The 17573-nt window shown below is 39.2% G+C and overlaps 1 protein-coding gene across 12 annotated transcripts in view; it reads left to right on the top strand.

The window, feature by feature from the left end:
* Window positions 1-1221: 1221 nt before the first annotated feature.
* ECT2 (epithelial cell transforming 2) overlaps window positions 1222-17573 on the top strand; it is a 69742-nt gene continuing 53390 nt past the window's right edge. For 2 of the 12 annotated variants that reach the window (XM_072752204.1, XM_072752198.1), the window contains exons 1-12: window positions 2783-2937; window positions 5873-6026; window positions 7516-7595; window positions 7699-7791; window positions 9730-9912; window positions 11299-11388; window positions 12116-12223; window positions 13177-13250; window positions 13931-14061; window positions 14199-14314; window positions 14878-14940; window positions 16256-16391. In XM_072752204.1, coding sequence (XP_072608305.1) covers window positions 5897-6026; window positions 7516-7595; window positions 7699-7791; window positions 9730-9912; window positions 11299-11388; window positions 12116-12223; window positions 13177-13250; window positions 13931-14061; window positions 14199-14314; window positions 14878-14940; window positions 16256-16391 — 1204 coding nt within the window. In that variant the 5' untranslated portion in view covers window positions 2783-2937; window positions 5873-5896. Of the gene's footprint in view, window positions 1434-2741; window positions 2938-5872; window positions 6027-7515; window positions 7596-7698; window positions 7792-9729; window positions 9913-11298; window positions 11389-12115; window positions 12224-13176; window positions 13251-13930; window positions 14062-14198; window positions 14315-14877; window positions 14941-16255; window positions 16479-17573 lie in introns of those variants that run through there. The other 10 variants (XM_072752202.1, XM_072752199.1, XM_072752197.1 and 7 more) reach the window with 10 other exon arrangements.

Raw genomic sequence — 17573 nt, 5'->3', positions numbered from 1 at the left:
AAGGAGAAAAGGAACAATAGATTTGGTATAGAAGAAAAATCATCCTCCCTCTGGTAGGGAAAGAAAGCAATGGAGGTCTGGGCTGCCCCAAGCTTGGAGTTGGTTGGAGAGGGGAGTAGTTTGTGGCCTGGGAGGGTAGGGCAAAGGGAGGCATGGGTGCCATTGCTCCTGTGCTCAGGGCTGAGAAGGCTGTGTAGAGGACCACCAGTCCCATCAGGCAACTTACAGGGTCCCTCAGTTGAGATAACAGTAGCAGTAATATTAACAGCTAACGCTTCTTGTATGTTCACATATGCCGAAGTATGTCTTAATTATATATATATAATTCCAATTATATATATATATATATTTTTTGCAATTTCCAATATAATATATATTGGAAACCTCTTGCTATATATATATTTTTTTTATATAAAAAATATTTTTTAAAGTAGGCTTCATGCCCAACATAGGGTTTGAACTCATGACCCTGAGATCAAGAGTTATTATATATATATATATTTATGAAACCTCTTGCTATATATATATTTTATATATATTATATATATATATTTAAAAGTAGGCTTCATGCCCAATGTGGGGTTTGAACTCATGACCCTGAGATCAAGAGTTATTATATACATATATATATATATTTATGAAACCTCTTACTATATATATTTTTTATATATATAAAAAATTTTTATATATATTTTTAAAAGTAGGCTTCATGCCCAACGTGGGGTTTGAACTCATGACCCTGAGATCAAGAGTTATTATATACATATATATATATTTATGAAACCTCTTGCTATATATATATTTTTTATATATATATAAAAAATTTATATATATTTTTAAAAGTAGGCTTCATGCCCAACGTGGGGTTTGAACTCATAACCCTGAGATCAAGAGTTATTATATATATATGAAACCTCTTGTTATATATATATATATATATATATATATTTTTTATATATATTAAAAAAATATATATTTTTAAAAGTAGGCTTCATACCCAACGTGGGGCTTGACCTCATGACCCTGAGATCAAGAGTCCTATGCTGTATGGCTGAGCCTGTCAAGCACCTGTTTTAATCGCATCCATTAAATGCTCACAGCATGATAAGGTACTACTGAACCCTTCTAGGGAAGGACAAACGGAGGCCGGTTGCCCGCCTCCCGCCCCCGAAGGAGGCTTCCCGGGCCGCGCCCTTCGGAGGTCGGAGTCGGGGGGGGGGGGGGTGGGGGGGGGGGGTGGGAGCCGGGCCCCAGGGCGCGGAGGAATCGGGCTGCTCTCCGCCCGCGTGCGGCTTCAGCGGCGGGAATGTCCGGATGCCGGGCACACCTGGCTTCACCTGCAAGCGCATTCCAAGGTGAAATTTCAATGACCACTTTCCTCCCCTTTCGCCTTGGCGGCCTTCACAGCATCACCGGGAGCGGCGGATTTGCAGGTGACTCAACAGGGAAACCGAGAGTTAGCAGAGGGCATCACTCATTTTTTTTTTCCCCCCGGATTGTGTTCGAGGCCTTTCAGGCCTTCGGAGGTGGCCTGACAAACTCAGCAACACGAATTCTGTGATTTCTCACCTGTCGGGGACCGGCCGGAGCCTCCCTTTGCAAGCACAGGGTCCCCCTCTCTTATCGGGTGGGCTCTAAGATTAGGGCCCCGGATTCCCCTTTCCTCTGTCACCTGCACTATGCAAAACCTACCTGGCGGGGAGATGGGGGGGGGGGGGTGTATCTTTCTTAAGAGATGACGTTATAGGGTATTAGGCTTAGAAGTGGAAGGGAGGTGGGGGGGGGTTGGGGGGACTGGGTGACAAGCACTGGGTGTTATGCTAAAGTTGGCAAATTGAACTCCCATAAAAAAATTAAAAAAAAAAGCAAGCAAAAAAAAAAAAAAGAAGAAGAAGTGGCAGGGACTTGTTTTCACAGTGGCGTGCAGCAATTACAATTATGGGACAAACGCTGGATTCTTGGCTACGGTTTGCAGGGGAAGGAAAGACCTCCCGGCGGGGAGGAGGCAGCAGGAAGCAATGGGCTTTGGCTCCAGGAGACTCTGGGATCCCCTGTGACATTTGTTCAAATGTTTAAAAAAAGAAAAAAAAAAAAAAAAAAAACAAAACCTCGGAGAAACCCTGAGGATGAGGTTCCCCAGCCCAGAGCAGCAGTCAACGTACATTAGGATTTGAACTAGCGGCTGCTGCTTTCAGCGCCCCGGGGGCTCGACCCCGCCGTCCCAGGTCAGCACCTCCGAAGTCGACTTTATTTATTTATAAGATTTTGTTTATTTATTAGAGTCACAGGCACAGGGAGAAGCAGGCTCCACGCCGGGCGCCGGACACGGGGCTCGATCCCGCGGCCCCAGGGTCGCGCCCCGGGCGGAGGGCAGGCGCCGCGGACCGCGCAAGCGCACTGGCAGGGCAGCAGCTCCCAGCGAGCGCTGGGGAGTCACCCGTGGGGGCAGCGATTCAACGTAGACGGCGTAGTGACGCTTTAAAAAAAAAAAAAAAAAAAAAAAAAAGGTCGTCTGCGGGGAGGAGTGCACGGGAACTCGGGCCGGGCTGAGGTCGCGGGGGGCAGCGCCCCGGCGGCGGCCCCGGACACACCTGCCCCGCCGCCATCCGGGCCCCTCCCCGCACACCCGGCGTCCCGACGTGCGAGCCGTTAGGGTGATTTGAAACGCACGTACCACCAATCAGCGGGCACGGGCGGAGGCCGCGGCCAATCAGCGGGCGCGGGCGGGGAGGCGGGCGGATGGCCGCGGCCAATCGGCGCCCCCCTGGGGGCCGCGGCCTATGGGAGGCCGGTTGACATCCTGCGCCAATCGGCGCGGCTTTTAGAGAGCGCGGCTCACTTTTTGAATCGGTGGTGTCCGACCCCGCGAGGATGGCGCCGGCCGAGGCGGGCGTCGGTGCGTGAGCGGGTGGGCCGCGCAGCGAGCTTCCGAGAGCGGTGAGGACCCTGTGGGGGGGGGGGGGCGGGGGCCGCAGCTGCCGGGCTCCGGGGCCTCGCTCCCCGCTCACCGCGCTCCCGGCCGCCGCGCCGTGGTGCGTGCTGGGCCCGGGGTCCCCGGCGGGCCGGGCGTCGTCAGCCCGTACCTGGTTCGCTCCTTCTGGCGGAGGGATGTGGGGGGGCGGGGAGGGGGGTGAGGAGGGGGGAGAGGGGCGCAGGGGGCGCCGCCGGGGGCAGGGATGTGGGGGGGAGGGGAGGGAGGGGCGGGGGCGCAGGGGGGAGGGAGGGATGTGGGGGGAGGGGTCGCCGCCCCATCCCTGCGGTTCCGGCGGCGGCTGCCTTAATCTCCACCGGGCCTGGTGGTTTCCCTCTGCGGTTCTTCTGGCCGTGTTCCCTGGAGGAAGTCTATTTTTTTCTTTTTTTCCAGATTTTAAGGGTGTCAGGCCCTTCCGCACCCCGCCCCCCGCGTGCGCCTCCCTCCCGGGACCCGATTTGTTTGGTTTTAGTGGCTGAAAGCGCAGCCCCTGCGGGCAGCCCGGGGCCCGACCGCCGTGGGCCCGACCCCCGTGGGCCCCACCCCCGTGGGCCCGACCCCCGTGGGCCCGGCCGGGGTGCCCGCCTCACCCCTCTCTTGCAGGTGCAAGGACTGTAGGACGCAGACAGTAGTAGTCCCCGCCTCTCTTAGGGACACCTTCAGAGACCGAGGAAATGCCAGCGCAAGAGCTTGGAACAAGGCGTCCCTTAGGCGTTGAATGGATGTTGACCCACCGTGGTGCGATGGTGACGCTGTTACTGGTGATGCTGTCGGTGTTACCGCCCCACACAGCATTTCGTTTAGCTTCTCTGAAGGATGACTGCCTAAATATATATATATATATATATATATATATATATAAAAGTAAAGAAGTAAAAGGAAACCTAAAATGAATGTTTAAGCGACAGATTTTTGTCTTCGGGATGACAAGAGGCACGTGTGACAGTCATTTATTTAGTCGAAGGCTGCTTGAGTATGTTCTTGGATGAGAGGGAAGCTCGATGGGTTTATGAGATGTGATCTATGGTCTTTATTTAAAAAGCTTACAGGGGGGATCCCTGGGTGGCGCAGCGGTTTGGCGCCTGCCTTTGGCCCGGGGCGCGATCCTGGAGACCCGGGATCGAATCCCACGTCGGGCTCCTGGTGCATGGAGCCTGCTTCTCCCTCTGCCTCTGCCTCTGCCTCTCTCTCTCTCTCTCTCTCTCTCTCTCTCTCTCTCTGTGACTATCATAAATAAATAAAAAAATTTAAAAAAAAAATAAAATAAAAAGCTTACAGGGGATCCTTGGGTGGCTCAGTGGTTTGGCGCCTGCCTTTGGCCCAGGGCGTGATCCTGGAGACCCAGGTTTAGTCCCACGTCGGGCTCCCTGCCTGGGGCCTGCTCCTCCCTCCGCCTGTGTCTCTGCCTCTCTCTCTCTCTTGTCTATCATAAATAAATAAATCTTTTAAAAAGCTTACAATGTGAGTCAAAACGATCGGTGTTTTTCCAGCCATAATCCAAAGCGCTGGATGTCATCCACTGCCCCACAACTCTTTTTTTTTTTTTTTTTTTTGTCCGAAATTTGAAGCTATTTCAGCAGTAAATTGATCACATGCGGTATTTATCAGAGACGATTTTAATTTTTGATTACCTAGTTTGATGCCCTTTAAACAGGCATAGGAGAAAAAATGTGAACTCTTAGGACGTTTTTGATTATTAAAATCTCCCTCCTTCGTTGCTTAAAGTACATTAGTTCATCTCTCGACTTGTTTTAAGGTTAGGGAAACCTTGAATGAGAGCCTTTGTAGAGTTTTTCTTTTTCATGGAAACCATTAAGTGTAGGAGACAAAAAAGGGCTGGATGGGGATCCCTGGGTGGCTTGGTGGTTGAGCGTCTGCCCGTCTGCCCTCGGTCCAGGGTGTGACCCGGGGATCCTGGGATTGAGTCCTGCATCGGGCTTCCGGCGTGGAGCCTGCTTCTCCCTCTGTCTGGGTCTCTGCCTCTCTCTCTGCACCTCTCATGAATAAATAAATCTTTTTTTTTTTTTTTTTTTTTTTTTAAAGGGGGCTGGATGGAATTTGTCATTGATTCTAAATAGAGGCTGTTAGTAACAACTATCAGAGCATCCCTTTGGAGAGGCTTAGAGTGATGATTGATGGGGAAGTACATAGTAAGACAAAAAGTCCACATTTTGAATTTTATGGAAGTTTTCAATTGTCACTCACTTTAAGATGTCCTCTATTCAGTTTTCATCACAACTGGATTTGGGTTGTGCCTTTCATTATCTTTTTCTTGTGGAGAGTGACCTGAAGAAACTGACGAGAGAATGGTTTGGAGCTACAGCATTTGACCAAGTGGCCATTGAGCATAGAGAAGGGGGGCCAGGTCTCTGCTCTTTTTTTCCTAAAATTTGAAGCTGCTTTGGCAGTAAACTAATAATCAGAGATGCTTCCTATGAGGTCCCAGAGTAGTTGAGGTAGGAGTGAGGAATTTGGGGGAGGGCAAATGAAGTAAAGAGTAAGGGGAGATCTATGTTTTGACAGGGCTTATCTGAAGGATGATGGTAGTATTATAAATGGAGATGGGAAGAAGAGTAGATTGGCTGAAGGCAAAGGTGGGGAGGAGGGAGATAGAATATTTACGACTACTTTCTGAATTTTCATTGTATGTCAGGTAATGTTCTGAGTACTTTTCATGCATTGTTATTTTTACTGTATTCCTATGAGTCAGGTAGTAGTATCTTTATTTTACAGAAGGGGAAACTGAGGCTCGGAAGTTGAATGACTTTTTTTTGGTTCAATGTTAAGGAAGATGAAAGATGATACTTTTTTTAAATGAATTCTAGACATAAAAGTAGAGCCTCTAATGCTTGTTTTTGCCCAATGATCATGCATTTTTTATTCACACTTTATGTTTTTCAGCCTATACATAGAAGAGTACTAACAATGGCTGACAATAGCATATTAACATCCACTACTGGAAGGACGAGCTTGGCAGACTCCTCTATTTTTGATTGTAAAGTCACTGAAATTTCTAAGGAAAATGTGTTTATTGGATCTGCTTCATATGTTGAAGGTAAACCTGTTAATCAGCTTTAAAGCACCAAATCACAGGCAGCCCCGGTGGCTCAGCAGTTTAGCCCCGCCTTCAGCCCAGGGCCTGATCCTGGAGACCCGGGATCCAGTCCCTCATCGGGCTCCCTGCGTGGAGCCTGCTTCTCCCTCTGCCTGTGTCTCTGCCTCTCTCTCTTTCTCTCTGTGTCTCTCATGGATAAATAAATGAAATCTTAAAACAAAACAAAACACCAAATCACTATTTTAGTCCTAAATTTTCTGACTAGGAGTTTAGGATTTCACTGTAATACTGTTAAGCAGACTACAGTTATTCAGTAAATATTTGTTGACAGAATCTCTTTATACTTTGTAGATTTTTTTTAAGCTTTTATTTAAATTCCAGTGAACATGCAGTGTGATAACTAGTTTCAGGTGTACAATGTAATGATTCAACACTTGCATATCTCCTGTCCTCATCACCCGTCTCGCCCCCTCCCCTGCCCTGGGGTAACCCTCAGTTCTCTATAATTAAGAATCTGTTTCTTGCTTTGTCTCTCATATTTTTCACTTTGCTTGTTTTGTTTCTTAAATCTCACATGAGTGAAGTTCTCTGGTATTTGTCTCTCTCTGACTTATTTCACTTAGCATTACACTTTCTAGCACCATCTATGTTGTTGGAAATGGCAAGATTTCCTTTTTTGTGACTGATATTTCATTATATATACACCACATCTTTATCCATTCACCAACTGATGGCGGATGCTTGGCTTCCATAATTTGACTATTGTAAATAATGCTGCTATAAACATAGGGGAGCCTGTATCCCTTTGAATTAGTGTTCTTGTATTCTTTGGGTGAATATCCAGTAGTGTGATTGCTGGGTCATAAGGTAACTTTTTGAGGAACCTCCATCCTGTTTTCCAGAGTGGCTGCACCAGTTTGCATTCCCACCAACAGTGCACAAGAGCTACTTTTTCTCCCCATCCTTGCCAACACCTGTTGTTCCTTGTGTTTTTTACTTTAGCCATTTATACTATGTAGATTTTTGATTACTGTTTGGATCAATGCTTCCCACCTTGGAAGGAGAAAGCATCTTATTGTTGAATATTGCTTCTTCCTTGTATGAGGGCAGTCTAGCTGCAACACTGTTAGAATTTATTCAGTTATGACTGGTTAGGTGAAGAGCCACTTCTTCCCTTAACTGCTTTATAAATGGGTCTCCTGAAGTTGCACGCACTGTTGAAGAGGATAGCTGTCCAAGAGAGTAAATTTTTTTTGATAAGAGGAGTGCTGATGTTTGTATACTCTGCTGCAATTTGTTTTCTCTTTCTCTAAAGTGATAGGTGATCACATTTTAAAAAATAAACAGAATTAAGTCATTTTAATTTTAGAGAATATCATGATCTCAAAGATGGAAATACATGCCAGATTTAGCCAAAAGAGGGATTAAGAACTGTTAATTTTGATGTTAGTACCTGGTAAACATATTTAAATATTTTAATTTTTAATAGAAGAAATGCCTCAAATCGAAACGAGAATGATATTGGTTCAAGAAGCTGGAAAACAAGAAGAACTTATAAAAGCTTTAAAGGTATGGAATTTTAGTTTTTTAAGGGAAAGACTATTTTTCTTCCATCAATATTTAAGCAATTTTATAGTTTACTTTATCTTATACTTAAGTCTCTTTTCCACAGACCATTAAAATAATGGAAGTCCCTGTTATAAAGATAAGAGAAAGTTGTCCTGGAAAGTCGGATGAAAAATTAATAAAAAGTGTTGTTAATATGGTAGGTCAAGCATATCATTGCATGTGGCATGCTGCACTACTCTTGATTGTATTCTTAAATTCCACTTAATGGTGACGGACCTAAATTAGGCACAAGGTATATTTTGCACTCTGAAGCTAGATGAATAGAATCATTTATATTTATTTTAAAAATATGACTATTTCTGAAACCCCGAACTATAGTGTATATTGTAAGTATGAATTCTTTACACAGTAACTTGGCATTGTTAAATTTAAATGGCGCACATATTCACAAATATATGGTGTTTTTCTTACCTTAACTCTTAGCTTTTTTTTCCCCCATTAATTTTATGTTTATTCCAAATTCTTGCTCTATTTCCAAAATTATAAATTGCTGGGGCACCTGGGTAGCTCAGTTAAGTGTTCAACTCTTGTTTTTGGCTTGGGTCATAGTCTTGTGGTGGGATAGAGCCCCAAGTGGAGCTGCAGGCTTTGTGTGGAGTTTGCTTGAGATTCTCTCCCTCTCCCCCAGCTCTTCTCCTTGCTCATGCACATGTGTTCTCTTTCTCTCTTTCAAATAAAATAAATAAAATCTTAAAAATACATATATAAATCACAATAACTTGAGAGTCATCAGGGAATTCGTTTCCGCATATGAAATATATTCTGTATACCAGCTGTAGTAGTTTGTGAGAGCTGCTGTAATAAAATACTGAGACTGGGTGGCTTAAACAACAGAAATGTATTTTTCAAAGTTCGGGAAGCTAGAAGTCCCAAGATCAAGATGTTGAAAGGTTTGGTTTCTCTTGAGGTCTCTCTCCTTGGCTTGCAGATGGCTGCCACCTTTTTATGACTTCACATGGCCCTTTGGGCATGCACATCCCTGATAACTCTGTGTCCTTGACTTTCTTCTTTCTATAAGTACAGCAGTTTGATCAGATTAGGGCCCACCTACATGACCTCATTGAACAAAATTACCTTTTAAAGGGCCCTGTCTTCAAATATAGTCTGATTTTGAGGTACAGGGGCGGGGGTTAGGGCTTCAGTGTGAATTTCAAGGACATACAATTCAGCTCATCACATCAGCCTAGCAAATAAAGCCCAAAACAATTTACTGACCAATTCAGAATTTTCTTTTAAAATAGTTCTGTTCCTTTTGAACAGGAGTCATACAGGTACCTTAATATCTTCATTTTTTATCTTAGATGTACATTATAAAATATTAAACAAAGCCTTTTTATATCCTACATTTTGTCACGCAGCAACTTCCTGCTTATTTCATATCTCTTATTTCCCTCATACATACTGAAATGGTTAAGTTAACCTATACCCTTTTTGTAGATACTAAGTGGCATAGTATTTTTTCTATTTCTATTAATCATTCTGAAGATGATTTATGAACAAAGAACTGTTAAGTGTGGCATCATTTTCTTAGAATAAAAAGTAATAGTGGAGGGATGCCTGGCTAGCCCAGTGTTTGAGCCTCTGCCTTTGGCTCAGGGCGTGACCCCAGAGTCCTGGGGTCCAGTACTTCGTTGGGCTCCCTGCAGGGAGCCTCCTTCTCCCTCTGCCTGTGTCTCTGCCCCTCTCTCTGTGTGTCTTGTGAATAAATAAATCTTTAAAAAAAATAATACTGGATATCTTTCTAATGCATCCTACTATCAAAATATGTATATATAAAAATCATTTAAATTTTATATGTGTATTAGATTTATAATGACTTAAGTCATGTCAAAAATTTATAATATTAATATTCAGAATTTAATATCAATATGGATGGAGATATATATCTATAAAAATACAAATAAGTAAATAAGGCTGTTTGCTATTAAGTATAATGCTCATTGTGTGATTTACAAGTTTACTACAAATCTAAAAATAAAAATATTGATAGTGAATTGATTTTAGGTTTAGAGTTATATGAATTAATTTTGTAATTATAAATTTTTATTTCTCATACCACCTGAAAAAAATCAAGGAAATTAAAGTGCCCTTTGTAAAGATGGAATCACTAGAAGAATTTGAAGGCTTGGATTCTCCAGAATTTGAAAATGTGTTTGTAGTCACGGACTTCCAGGATTCTGTTTTTAATGAGTTACACAAGACTGATTATAGAATTGTTGGACCACCAGTTATCTTAAACTGTGCCCAAAAAGGAGAGGTAAGAAAATATATATTTATTATGACTTTCAAGGTTAAATTTTTATTAATGGGTTTTGTGAAAATTCTTTACCAGAAAAATCCTGTTAATTGTTAGGAGTATGTAATAGAATAAGGTTAGTAGTTGTTATTCTAAGATAGTTTTTAAAATCTTCCTATTGTAACTCATAGGACTAAAAATCTTAAGACTTTAAAAATAATGACAATCATATATTTGTGTGTATATATGCACATATGTCTTTTTTTTTTTTTTTTTTGCACATATATGTCTTAATACCTTCTGGGGGAGAGAGAATTTCTTAAAACTTGGGTTCCAGCAATGTATACACATATATAAACTTACTTTCTTCCATAGAATGTATATACATTTCCATTTTTATTTGTTACTTCATGGTTTAAACATATTTTTTAACCATTCTTTTTCCATTATGTATATATCTCCCTTGGTTAAATTATTACTGTTTCCATTTTTATAGCTCAAAAATTGGAATCATATTTGGTTCGAGTATATGTGTAATTTACATAGTGTTCATTATAAAATATTTCAAACTGTTGTAACTTTAATTTGGAAACATTTACAATAGTGTATAGAGTCTGAAATTTTCCTAGTAGGTAAAACTTTGTGTCAAAGTATATTTTAGAACTGAAAGTTTGTGTATAAATATGTTTAAATTGTCAGTAGTAAGGTGTGTTTAGATTATGTGTGCCAAATATCAATTGGGAATTATGAGGGGTTTTTGTATTGTAAACTTTGTAATATGTTTTTTGCTATTTTTTTTTTTTAGTTTTTTTTTTTTATTGGTATTCACTTCAGAAACTTGAATCCGCAGAAATAAGCAGTATATTACCAGAAAGTTACAGGTAAACACAGATTATACATGCAAATTTCTGTTCACAAAGGTCACATGTACATTGTATTCTAGTAGTCCATGTGTTTTCAGTGAAATCTAAAAATATTCCCGTTCTCTTTGAGCAGTATTAATTTCTTGAGATCTTATTGCTTGTCACTTGAATCCTGTAGCTGTCATACATCTCGTATAAGCAACATTTGATTTTTGAAGTGTGTAGACCATCTCTTCATATTTCAAGATGTAATTTTACATTTCTGGATTTTAAAAACAGTTTAGCCATAATCTAGACATACGCTTCTAATTCATATACCTGCACATGTGACAGAAATGTGTCACATTCATATACCTGCACATGTGACAGAAATTTGTGAACAGAAATTTGCATGTATAATCTGTGTTGTATCTTGAAAAACACAAGAAATCTTGGATTAACAGTTGATTGGCAAGAGGGGGAAATACGTCTTAGCTTGAAAAAGATGTATTCTATTCTCTACTATAAAGAAAGCTCACAGATTTAAAATTGTTATATCCTTCAGCCTTTGCCTTTTTCATGTCGCCCACTCTATTGTACGAGCATGATGAATCTAGTACTATGTTTTACTGGATTTAGAAAAAAAGAAGAACTAGTAAGTATTTTAAAACCTTCTATTCAAGGAATAATTTTTTTCCAGCCAAATAAATTTAAATTGATATTTTGTTTGGTTAATTATATCATGGTTTTATTTAAAACATATTGAAGGAGAATTTATGAATGTGCTATTTTAAATTTTATGAAGAAAAATTCTGAAGAGCATTTTAAAGAAACATTTAGTTTAGGATGGCAGGCATATGAATTAATAGACCTTATTACTATCTGGTCTGCTTAAATTGTGTTAAGTACCATTGAGCATATTGTTTGAAGTTTTTGTTAACACATTACAGTTTTTGGTGATACAAGTCCAGCCTTAATGTATATTCATTGCCCTAGAGAATTCATAGGAACTTTTTTGATTCATAAAATTTTTTGTGTTGGAGCTATTAGGGTATTACTGTAATTTGTGGGAAGAATCTTGGTGTGATATAACCTAGTGTTAAAAAAACAATCTTTTTGGATGTATGAAAGCCAGTTGTTTAATTTCATTAAGTTTTGTGCAGTCATCTCTACTACCTTATCTCTATGTATAATTTTGCCTGTGCCAATAAGGCAAGTGAATCTTTAATTTTTTTTGACATAAAATTCATATCTTAACAAAAATTCTTGTATGTACCTTATAAATAAAAATTTTTCAGTAGATGCTAAATGACTTCTAAACATAATTTAAAATTTTGTTCAAGTTAATTATAAAGTTAATGTTGCCTAATTTTTCTTTTGAGGTCAGATTGGTGACATTGGTTCATCACATGGGTGGAGTTATTCGAAAAGACTTTAATTCAAAAGTTACACATTTGGTGGCAAATTGTACACAAGGAGAAAAATTCAGGGTACGTAAATTTGAGTATTTCACTATAGCATTTTTTGGGGGGGATAGATTTAATAACAGCACTTTCATCCTATTTCTCTCACAGTTTACTGAGAATCAGAAATTCAAGTTTTGCTAAGTACATTTAGTAAAAAATTTAAATCCTAGGAGTGTGGTCTTTTAGGTTTTAAGGAAGCAATGAAACCTGAGGTAGGTCTTGAAATAAGTAGGATTTGCGAATGAGTAGGGTTGTGGAGGTTGGTAGATGGGTAAGGTTTCAGGCAGATAATTAATATCAGCAAAGGTTACTCTTAAGTGTTGGTGAATAAGGGAATTGGGAAGTGTGCAGTTATTTCACTCTTGCCTAAATGATCTTAAGAACTGAGCTATCTTCTTATATAATGGCTCTAAGGTTTAACTAGTGAAAACTATGAAAGAGCAGGAAAAACTACTTTTATTAGAATTAAAATCTTAGTTTAAGATTGCTCTTGAATATCGTAGGAAGAGCTTATCACCTTGTTCCCACCCTCCATCAGAGTATTTATGTAAAAAATGGTAATTTGGGGGAATGTTGAATTCCTGAGAGGTATACTTTTCAATTCATATCTTAGTTTCTTGTGACTTAATCAGGTATTTTGTTTTGTATTCCTATCTTGGGGGTCAGTACTTCTAAAGGAGTAAACACGGAGAAAAGAGAAATAGAAGTATAGTAAAATAAAGATGAACTTTTAACTTCAGAGTTGTATTTATTTAAAATAACGAAATGATTTGGATATCATGGAACTTGTTCTAAATTATTTTAACCTAACTTGTATGATTGAAAGACAGTTTTTCTGTTAATGTTTCTTTATTTTGTCATAAAGCAGGTGAATAATGATTTAAAACTTCAAAAAATATGTATAAAATTGCTTAGAAATTCCATGAATGCAGTTATTTAAGGTGAAAATTTATTGTGATTAACTTTTATGTATTTAGATTGCTGTGAGCCTGGGCACTCCAATTATGAAGTCAGAGTGGATTTACAAAGCCTGGGAAAGGCGGAATGAACAGTAAGTGTTTAGAAAATCAGTAGTTCATGATTTGAATTAAATGTTATGAAGGTAAACTCATGTGCCCAAAACCCTAAATTCATAGAGAGTACAGACAGAATGAATTCAGTCTTTGGGTAGCCTAATGAATAAAGTCTAGGAGGAACAAAGTTATAAAAACATAAAAAATTTAAAGACATATGTGGTTATCTTCAGACTTTACCTTGTGGGATAATTTTGATTATCATTAACATTCTAAAACTCTTAGGTAATAGCTTAATGAATCTGGATATTTGGGTTGTGTTATATTTTTTTCACTCTGTTTGGTTACATTCTACAACTCAATACCTTGTTAAGCTTTCCAACCTCATAATTCCTTCCTATTCTATTGCATCATTACTTAATATTTCATAAAGCTGTAGAACCCCTGGAATAGATAGAAAATTTCACGTCCAGAGCAAGGATTTGAATCTTTTAAAGACTACTTCTGATCAAATTTTATCAGAATTTACTCCCGGATGACTGAGGACACATCCAAGTATTTTTTTAACTGATGTTTTTGTGAACATTTCAGGACCACATGTAAAATATTTTCAATAAATAGATTATACTAAACTTACAGAATTATTATAGATATATAAATTGATATACTTTCTGAATTTAAGTTAAGCTGGTTTTAGAAGAGTATATTTTGTTTTTAGGGATTTCTCTGCATCAGTTGATGACTTTAAAAATGAATTTAAAGTACCTCCATTTCAAGATTGCATTTTAAGTTTCTTGGGATTTTCAGATGAAGAAAAAACCAATATGGAAGAAATGACTAAAATGCAAGGTAGAATTTACTATAATTTAAAAAGTTCATATTTTTTTCCCCACTCTTGGTTAATTACCTCCTGGTGAATATACCTCTTTAAAAATTCAGTTTTGGAGATAAATAGTTTGACTTACGCTTGTGTGCATTTCTTTTAGGAGGTAACTGTTTACCTGTTGGAGATGAAAGATGCACTCACCTTGTAGTTGAAGAGAATATAGTAAAAGAACTTCCATTTGAACCTTCAAAGAAACTTTATGTTGTCAAACAGGAGGCAAGTAATTCTAGAATGAGATTGGCTTTTGTTTTTAGAGTTTTATTTTTATTTTATTTTTTTATTTTAAGTAGGCTTCACACTCAGTGTGGGGCTTGAACTCACTATACCAAAATTAAGAGTTTCATGCTGAGTTTCAACTCAAAATCATGAGTTTCACTCATGACTGACTGAGTCAGCTAGGAGCCCCAAGATTGGGTTTTTAAAAATATTACTAATTGCTTCTCTGATAAGATAGATTTTTTTTTTGAGATTTTATTTATTTGAGAGAGAGAGAGAGAGAGAGAGAGATAAAGAAAGAAAGAAAGGAAAAGAAAAGAAAAGAAAAAGAAAAAGAAAAAGAAAGAGCATGAGCAGGGGAGAGGCAGAGGGAGAAGCAGACTCCCCACTGAGCAGGAAGCCTGACATGGGGCTCGATCCCAGGACCTTGAGATCATGACCTGAGCCGAAGGCAGATGCTTAACCAGCTGAGCCACACAGGTGCCCCTGATAAGATAAATTTTTTTTTTTTTTTTTTTTTTTTTATAAATTCTTAATTAAAAAGTTTTTCTTCTCTCACCTAGTGGTTCTGGGGAAGCATTCAAATGGATGCTCGAGCTGGAGAAACTATGTATTTATATGAAAAGGTATGTATTTTTGTCCCTTAGTCATTCTGTGATTTTGATTGTATAAAGATAACACTTCTATCTGAAAAGAATATTATATAATTGGCATGTTTAAGAGTTTGTGAATAATTGAACAATTAGATATTGAAGAAGTTTCTGTAGATTTAAGCAAAACTATTCAGTGCAGTAGAATTATTTTAATCTACCATATGTCATTTTGTGTTTCTTCTTAGTGATACCATTATGAACAATAACATTCCTATCTTTAGCAACTTAGAACCTTAAGGGAAAGATAGATATACAAACAATTACAGTGCTGAATATGTGCTATAGTTGAGTTATTATTTTAACTAACCTCACTCAGAGACTCAGGCAGGACTGAAAAGAGCAAACACATGTTGAACCAACTGATTAGGCTAATCTTGCAAGGACATTCAAGTTAGACAGCAGGTGGGAGATGATGTGAAGATTGAAAGTACCTTGAAATAGCAAGTAGTTCAGTATGGGTCTTGAAAGGAGTGTGGGAAAGAAGGCCAACAAATAAAGCTTACAATTTAGGTAGAATCAAGTAGTTTTTAAAATGTTAAGGAATTTGGGTAGTATTGGGAACCATTGAAGTATATTAAGGAGAGAGATGTCATTGGAAAAATAACTCTAGTAGTAGATTGTAGGCAAGGAAGATGCACCTGTCACGCTAGATTGGGGAAAGAGTGTATCATTTACAAAAACGTGGCATAAAGGTATAGAAGTAGGCTTTAAGGGAAGATTTTCTTTAGTGGGAGATTTAATTTGAACGAAATATTGAAGATTGAGGTACAGATTTATTGTATTACTATGAAATCTAGATAGGTTCTATATTGTCTTGTCTTCTGACTCTTGTTCTCAGTGTAGAGTTCTTGACCATAAAGTTTAAAAACTGCTTTAAATTCTAGCAGAGAGCTTTTAAAGTCAAGTATTATTTGGCAAATACTGGAGAGCAATATGTCCAGGCACTGTGCTAAATGCTAAGGATACAGTGAACGAACTGTGAATGGTCCCTGCTCTCCAGAGTTATTAGCCTAACAGGGGACTAGACAGTAAACAAGCTTACAGATGAATATGTAATGGTGATAGAACTGAGAAGAAACAGAATGAGGTGCTTGGGGTTAGGCAATTACAGTGGTCCCTTGTCTATTATGTTTTATGAATCTTCTGAATTTCCTGGCAGAGTGTATAGTTGTAAAATCATTGTGCAAAATCCAGATTTTTGTCAGACTTGTAAATATAGTTTTCTTCTGTTCCTGTCTCAGTGTAGAACCAAGGAAGTAAAATTGAGCTTTTGTGCTTTTGATTGCAGGCTAATACTCCTGAGCTCAAGAAATCAGTGTCACTGCTTTCTCTAAATACCCCAAACAGCAATCGCAAAAGACGTCGTTTAAAAGAGACACTGGCTCAGCTTTCCAGAGAGACCGACATGTCGCCTTTTCCTCCCCGTAAGCGCCCATCAGCTGAACATTCCCTTTCTATAGGATCACTTCTAGATATCTCCAACACACCAGAGTCTAGCATTAACTATGGAGGTAATTCACATTAAAAAAAATTGGTCATTAAAATTTAGTGGAATGCAATAATTGTAGAATATAGATAAATCACTACTACGGTGAATATGAAAGGTTCTACCTTTTATTATGCCTTTGTTCCAGCTGAGGAGAAAAGGCACACAAAAATGCTTCCATTTAATGATTGTTTACTATATGCTAAGTGCTTTCTATATTTTATTTGTATATCACTCTAGAAAACGATAGAGCTATTCAAAGAACAAATTCTTAACACCAGCAAAACAAGATTAGTGTCGCATGAATTGTGGAGAAAATAGGTATGATGAAATCAGCAGAGGCTGAGCTCAGTTCTCAAATGATATAGGGAGGCCCTGCAACTAACTCTTCTCTCTTGATCATCAATTTTTCCCTCTACTTTTGTTTTATGATCTACACACAAATATGTCTTGTTTTTTAGTTTTAAGAAATAGTCAAAACGTCCCCTTGACCCCCTGACACTCTTTACTTTATACTCCATTTCTCTTTCCTTTTGCATGAGTATTCTTCAAAGAATTAACAGTGATCTGTTGTGGCAGTTCCTTGGTTTTCATTGTCTTCTCAACCCAATACGATTGAACCTTAGTCCCTACTGCATGAAATTGCTCTTGCTGAGATGACTTTTTTTTTTTTAAGATTTTATTTGAGAGAAGAGAGTATGAGCAGGGGGAGTAGCAGAGGGAAAGAGAGAGAGAGAAGCAGACTCTCTTCTGATCAGGGAGCCTGACGTGAGGCTTGATCCAGGACCGTGAGATCATGACCTGAGCTGAAGGCAGACACTTAATAGACTGAGCCACCCATGCATCCAAGATGGATAGGTTTTATGTAGTCAGCAGCATTTAATGCATGAACAGCTGCTATATGCTTCTCCAACTGAGTCAGCCAGCTGCCCCCATTTTTGCCTTTCTACATGCAGCACTTAGGTCTCTAAAATACATATAAAGTAGCTCATGCCCTCCTGTGCTTGAAGTCATTCAGTGGCTTTCCATTACCGTAGCTTTTGAGTTCCTATGTGATCCTTTCTCACCTACCTCCAAACTTATATGATGATGTGCTCTTCTATAATACTTGATGCTTCAG

The sequence above is a fragment of the Vulpes vulpes genome, chromosome 3 (genome assembly GCF_048418805.1).
Source record: "Vulpes vulpes isolate BD-2025 chromosome 3, VulVul3, whole genome shotgun sequence".
In the NCBI taxonomy this organism is placed as follows: domain Eukaryota; kingdom Metazoa; phylum Chordata; class Mammalia; order Carnivora; family Canidae; genus Vulpes; species Vulpes vulpes.
This window is presented reverse-complemented; position numbering and strand designations above follow the sequence as displayed.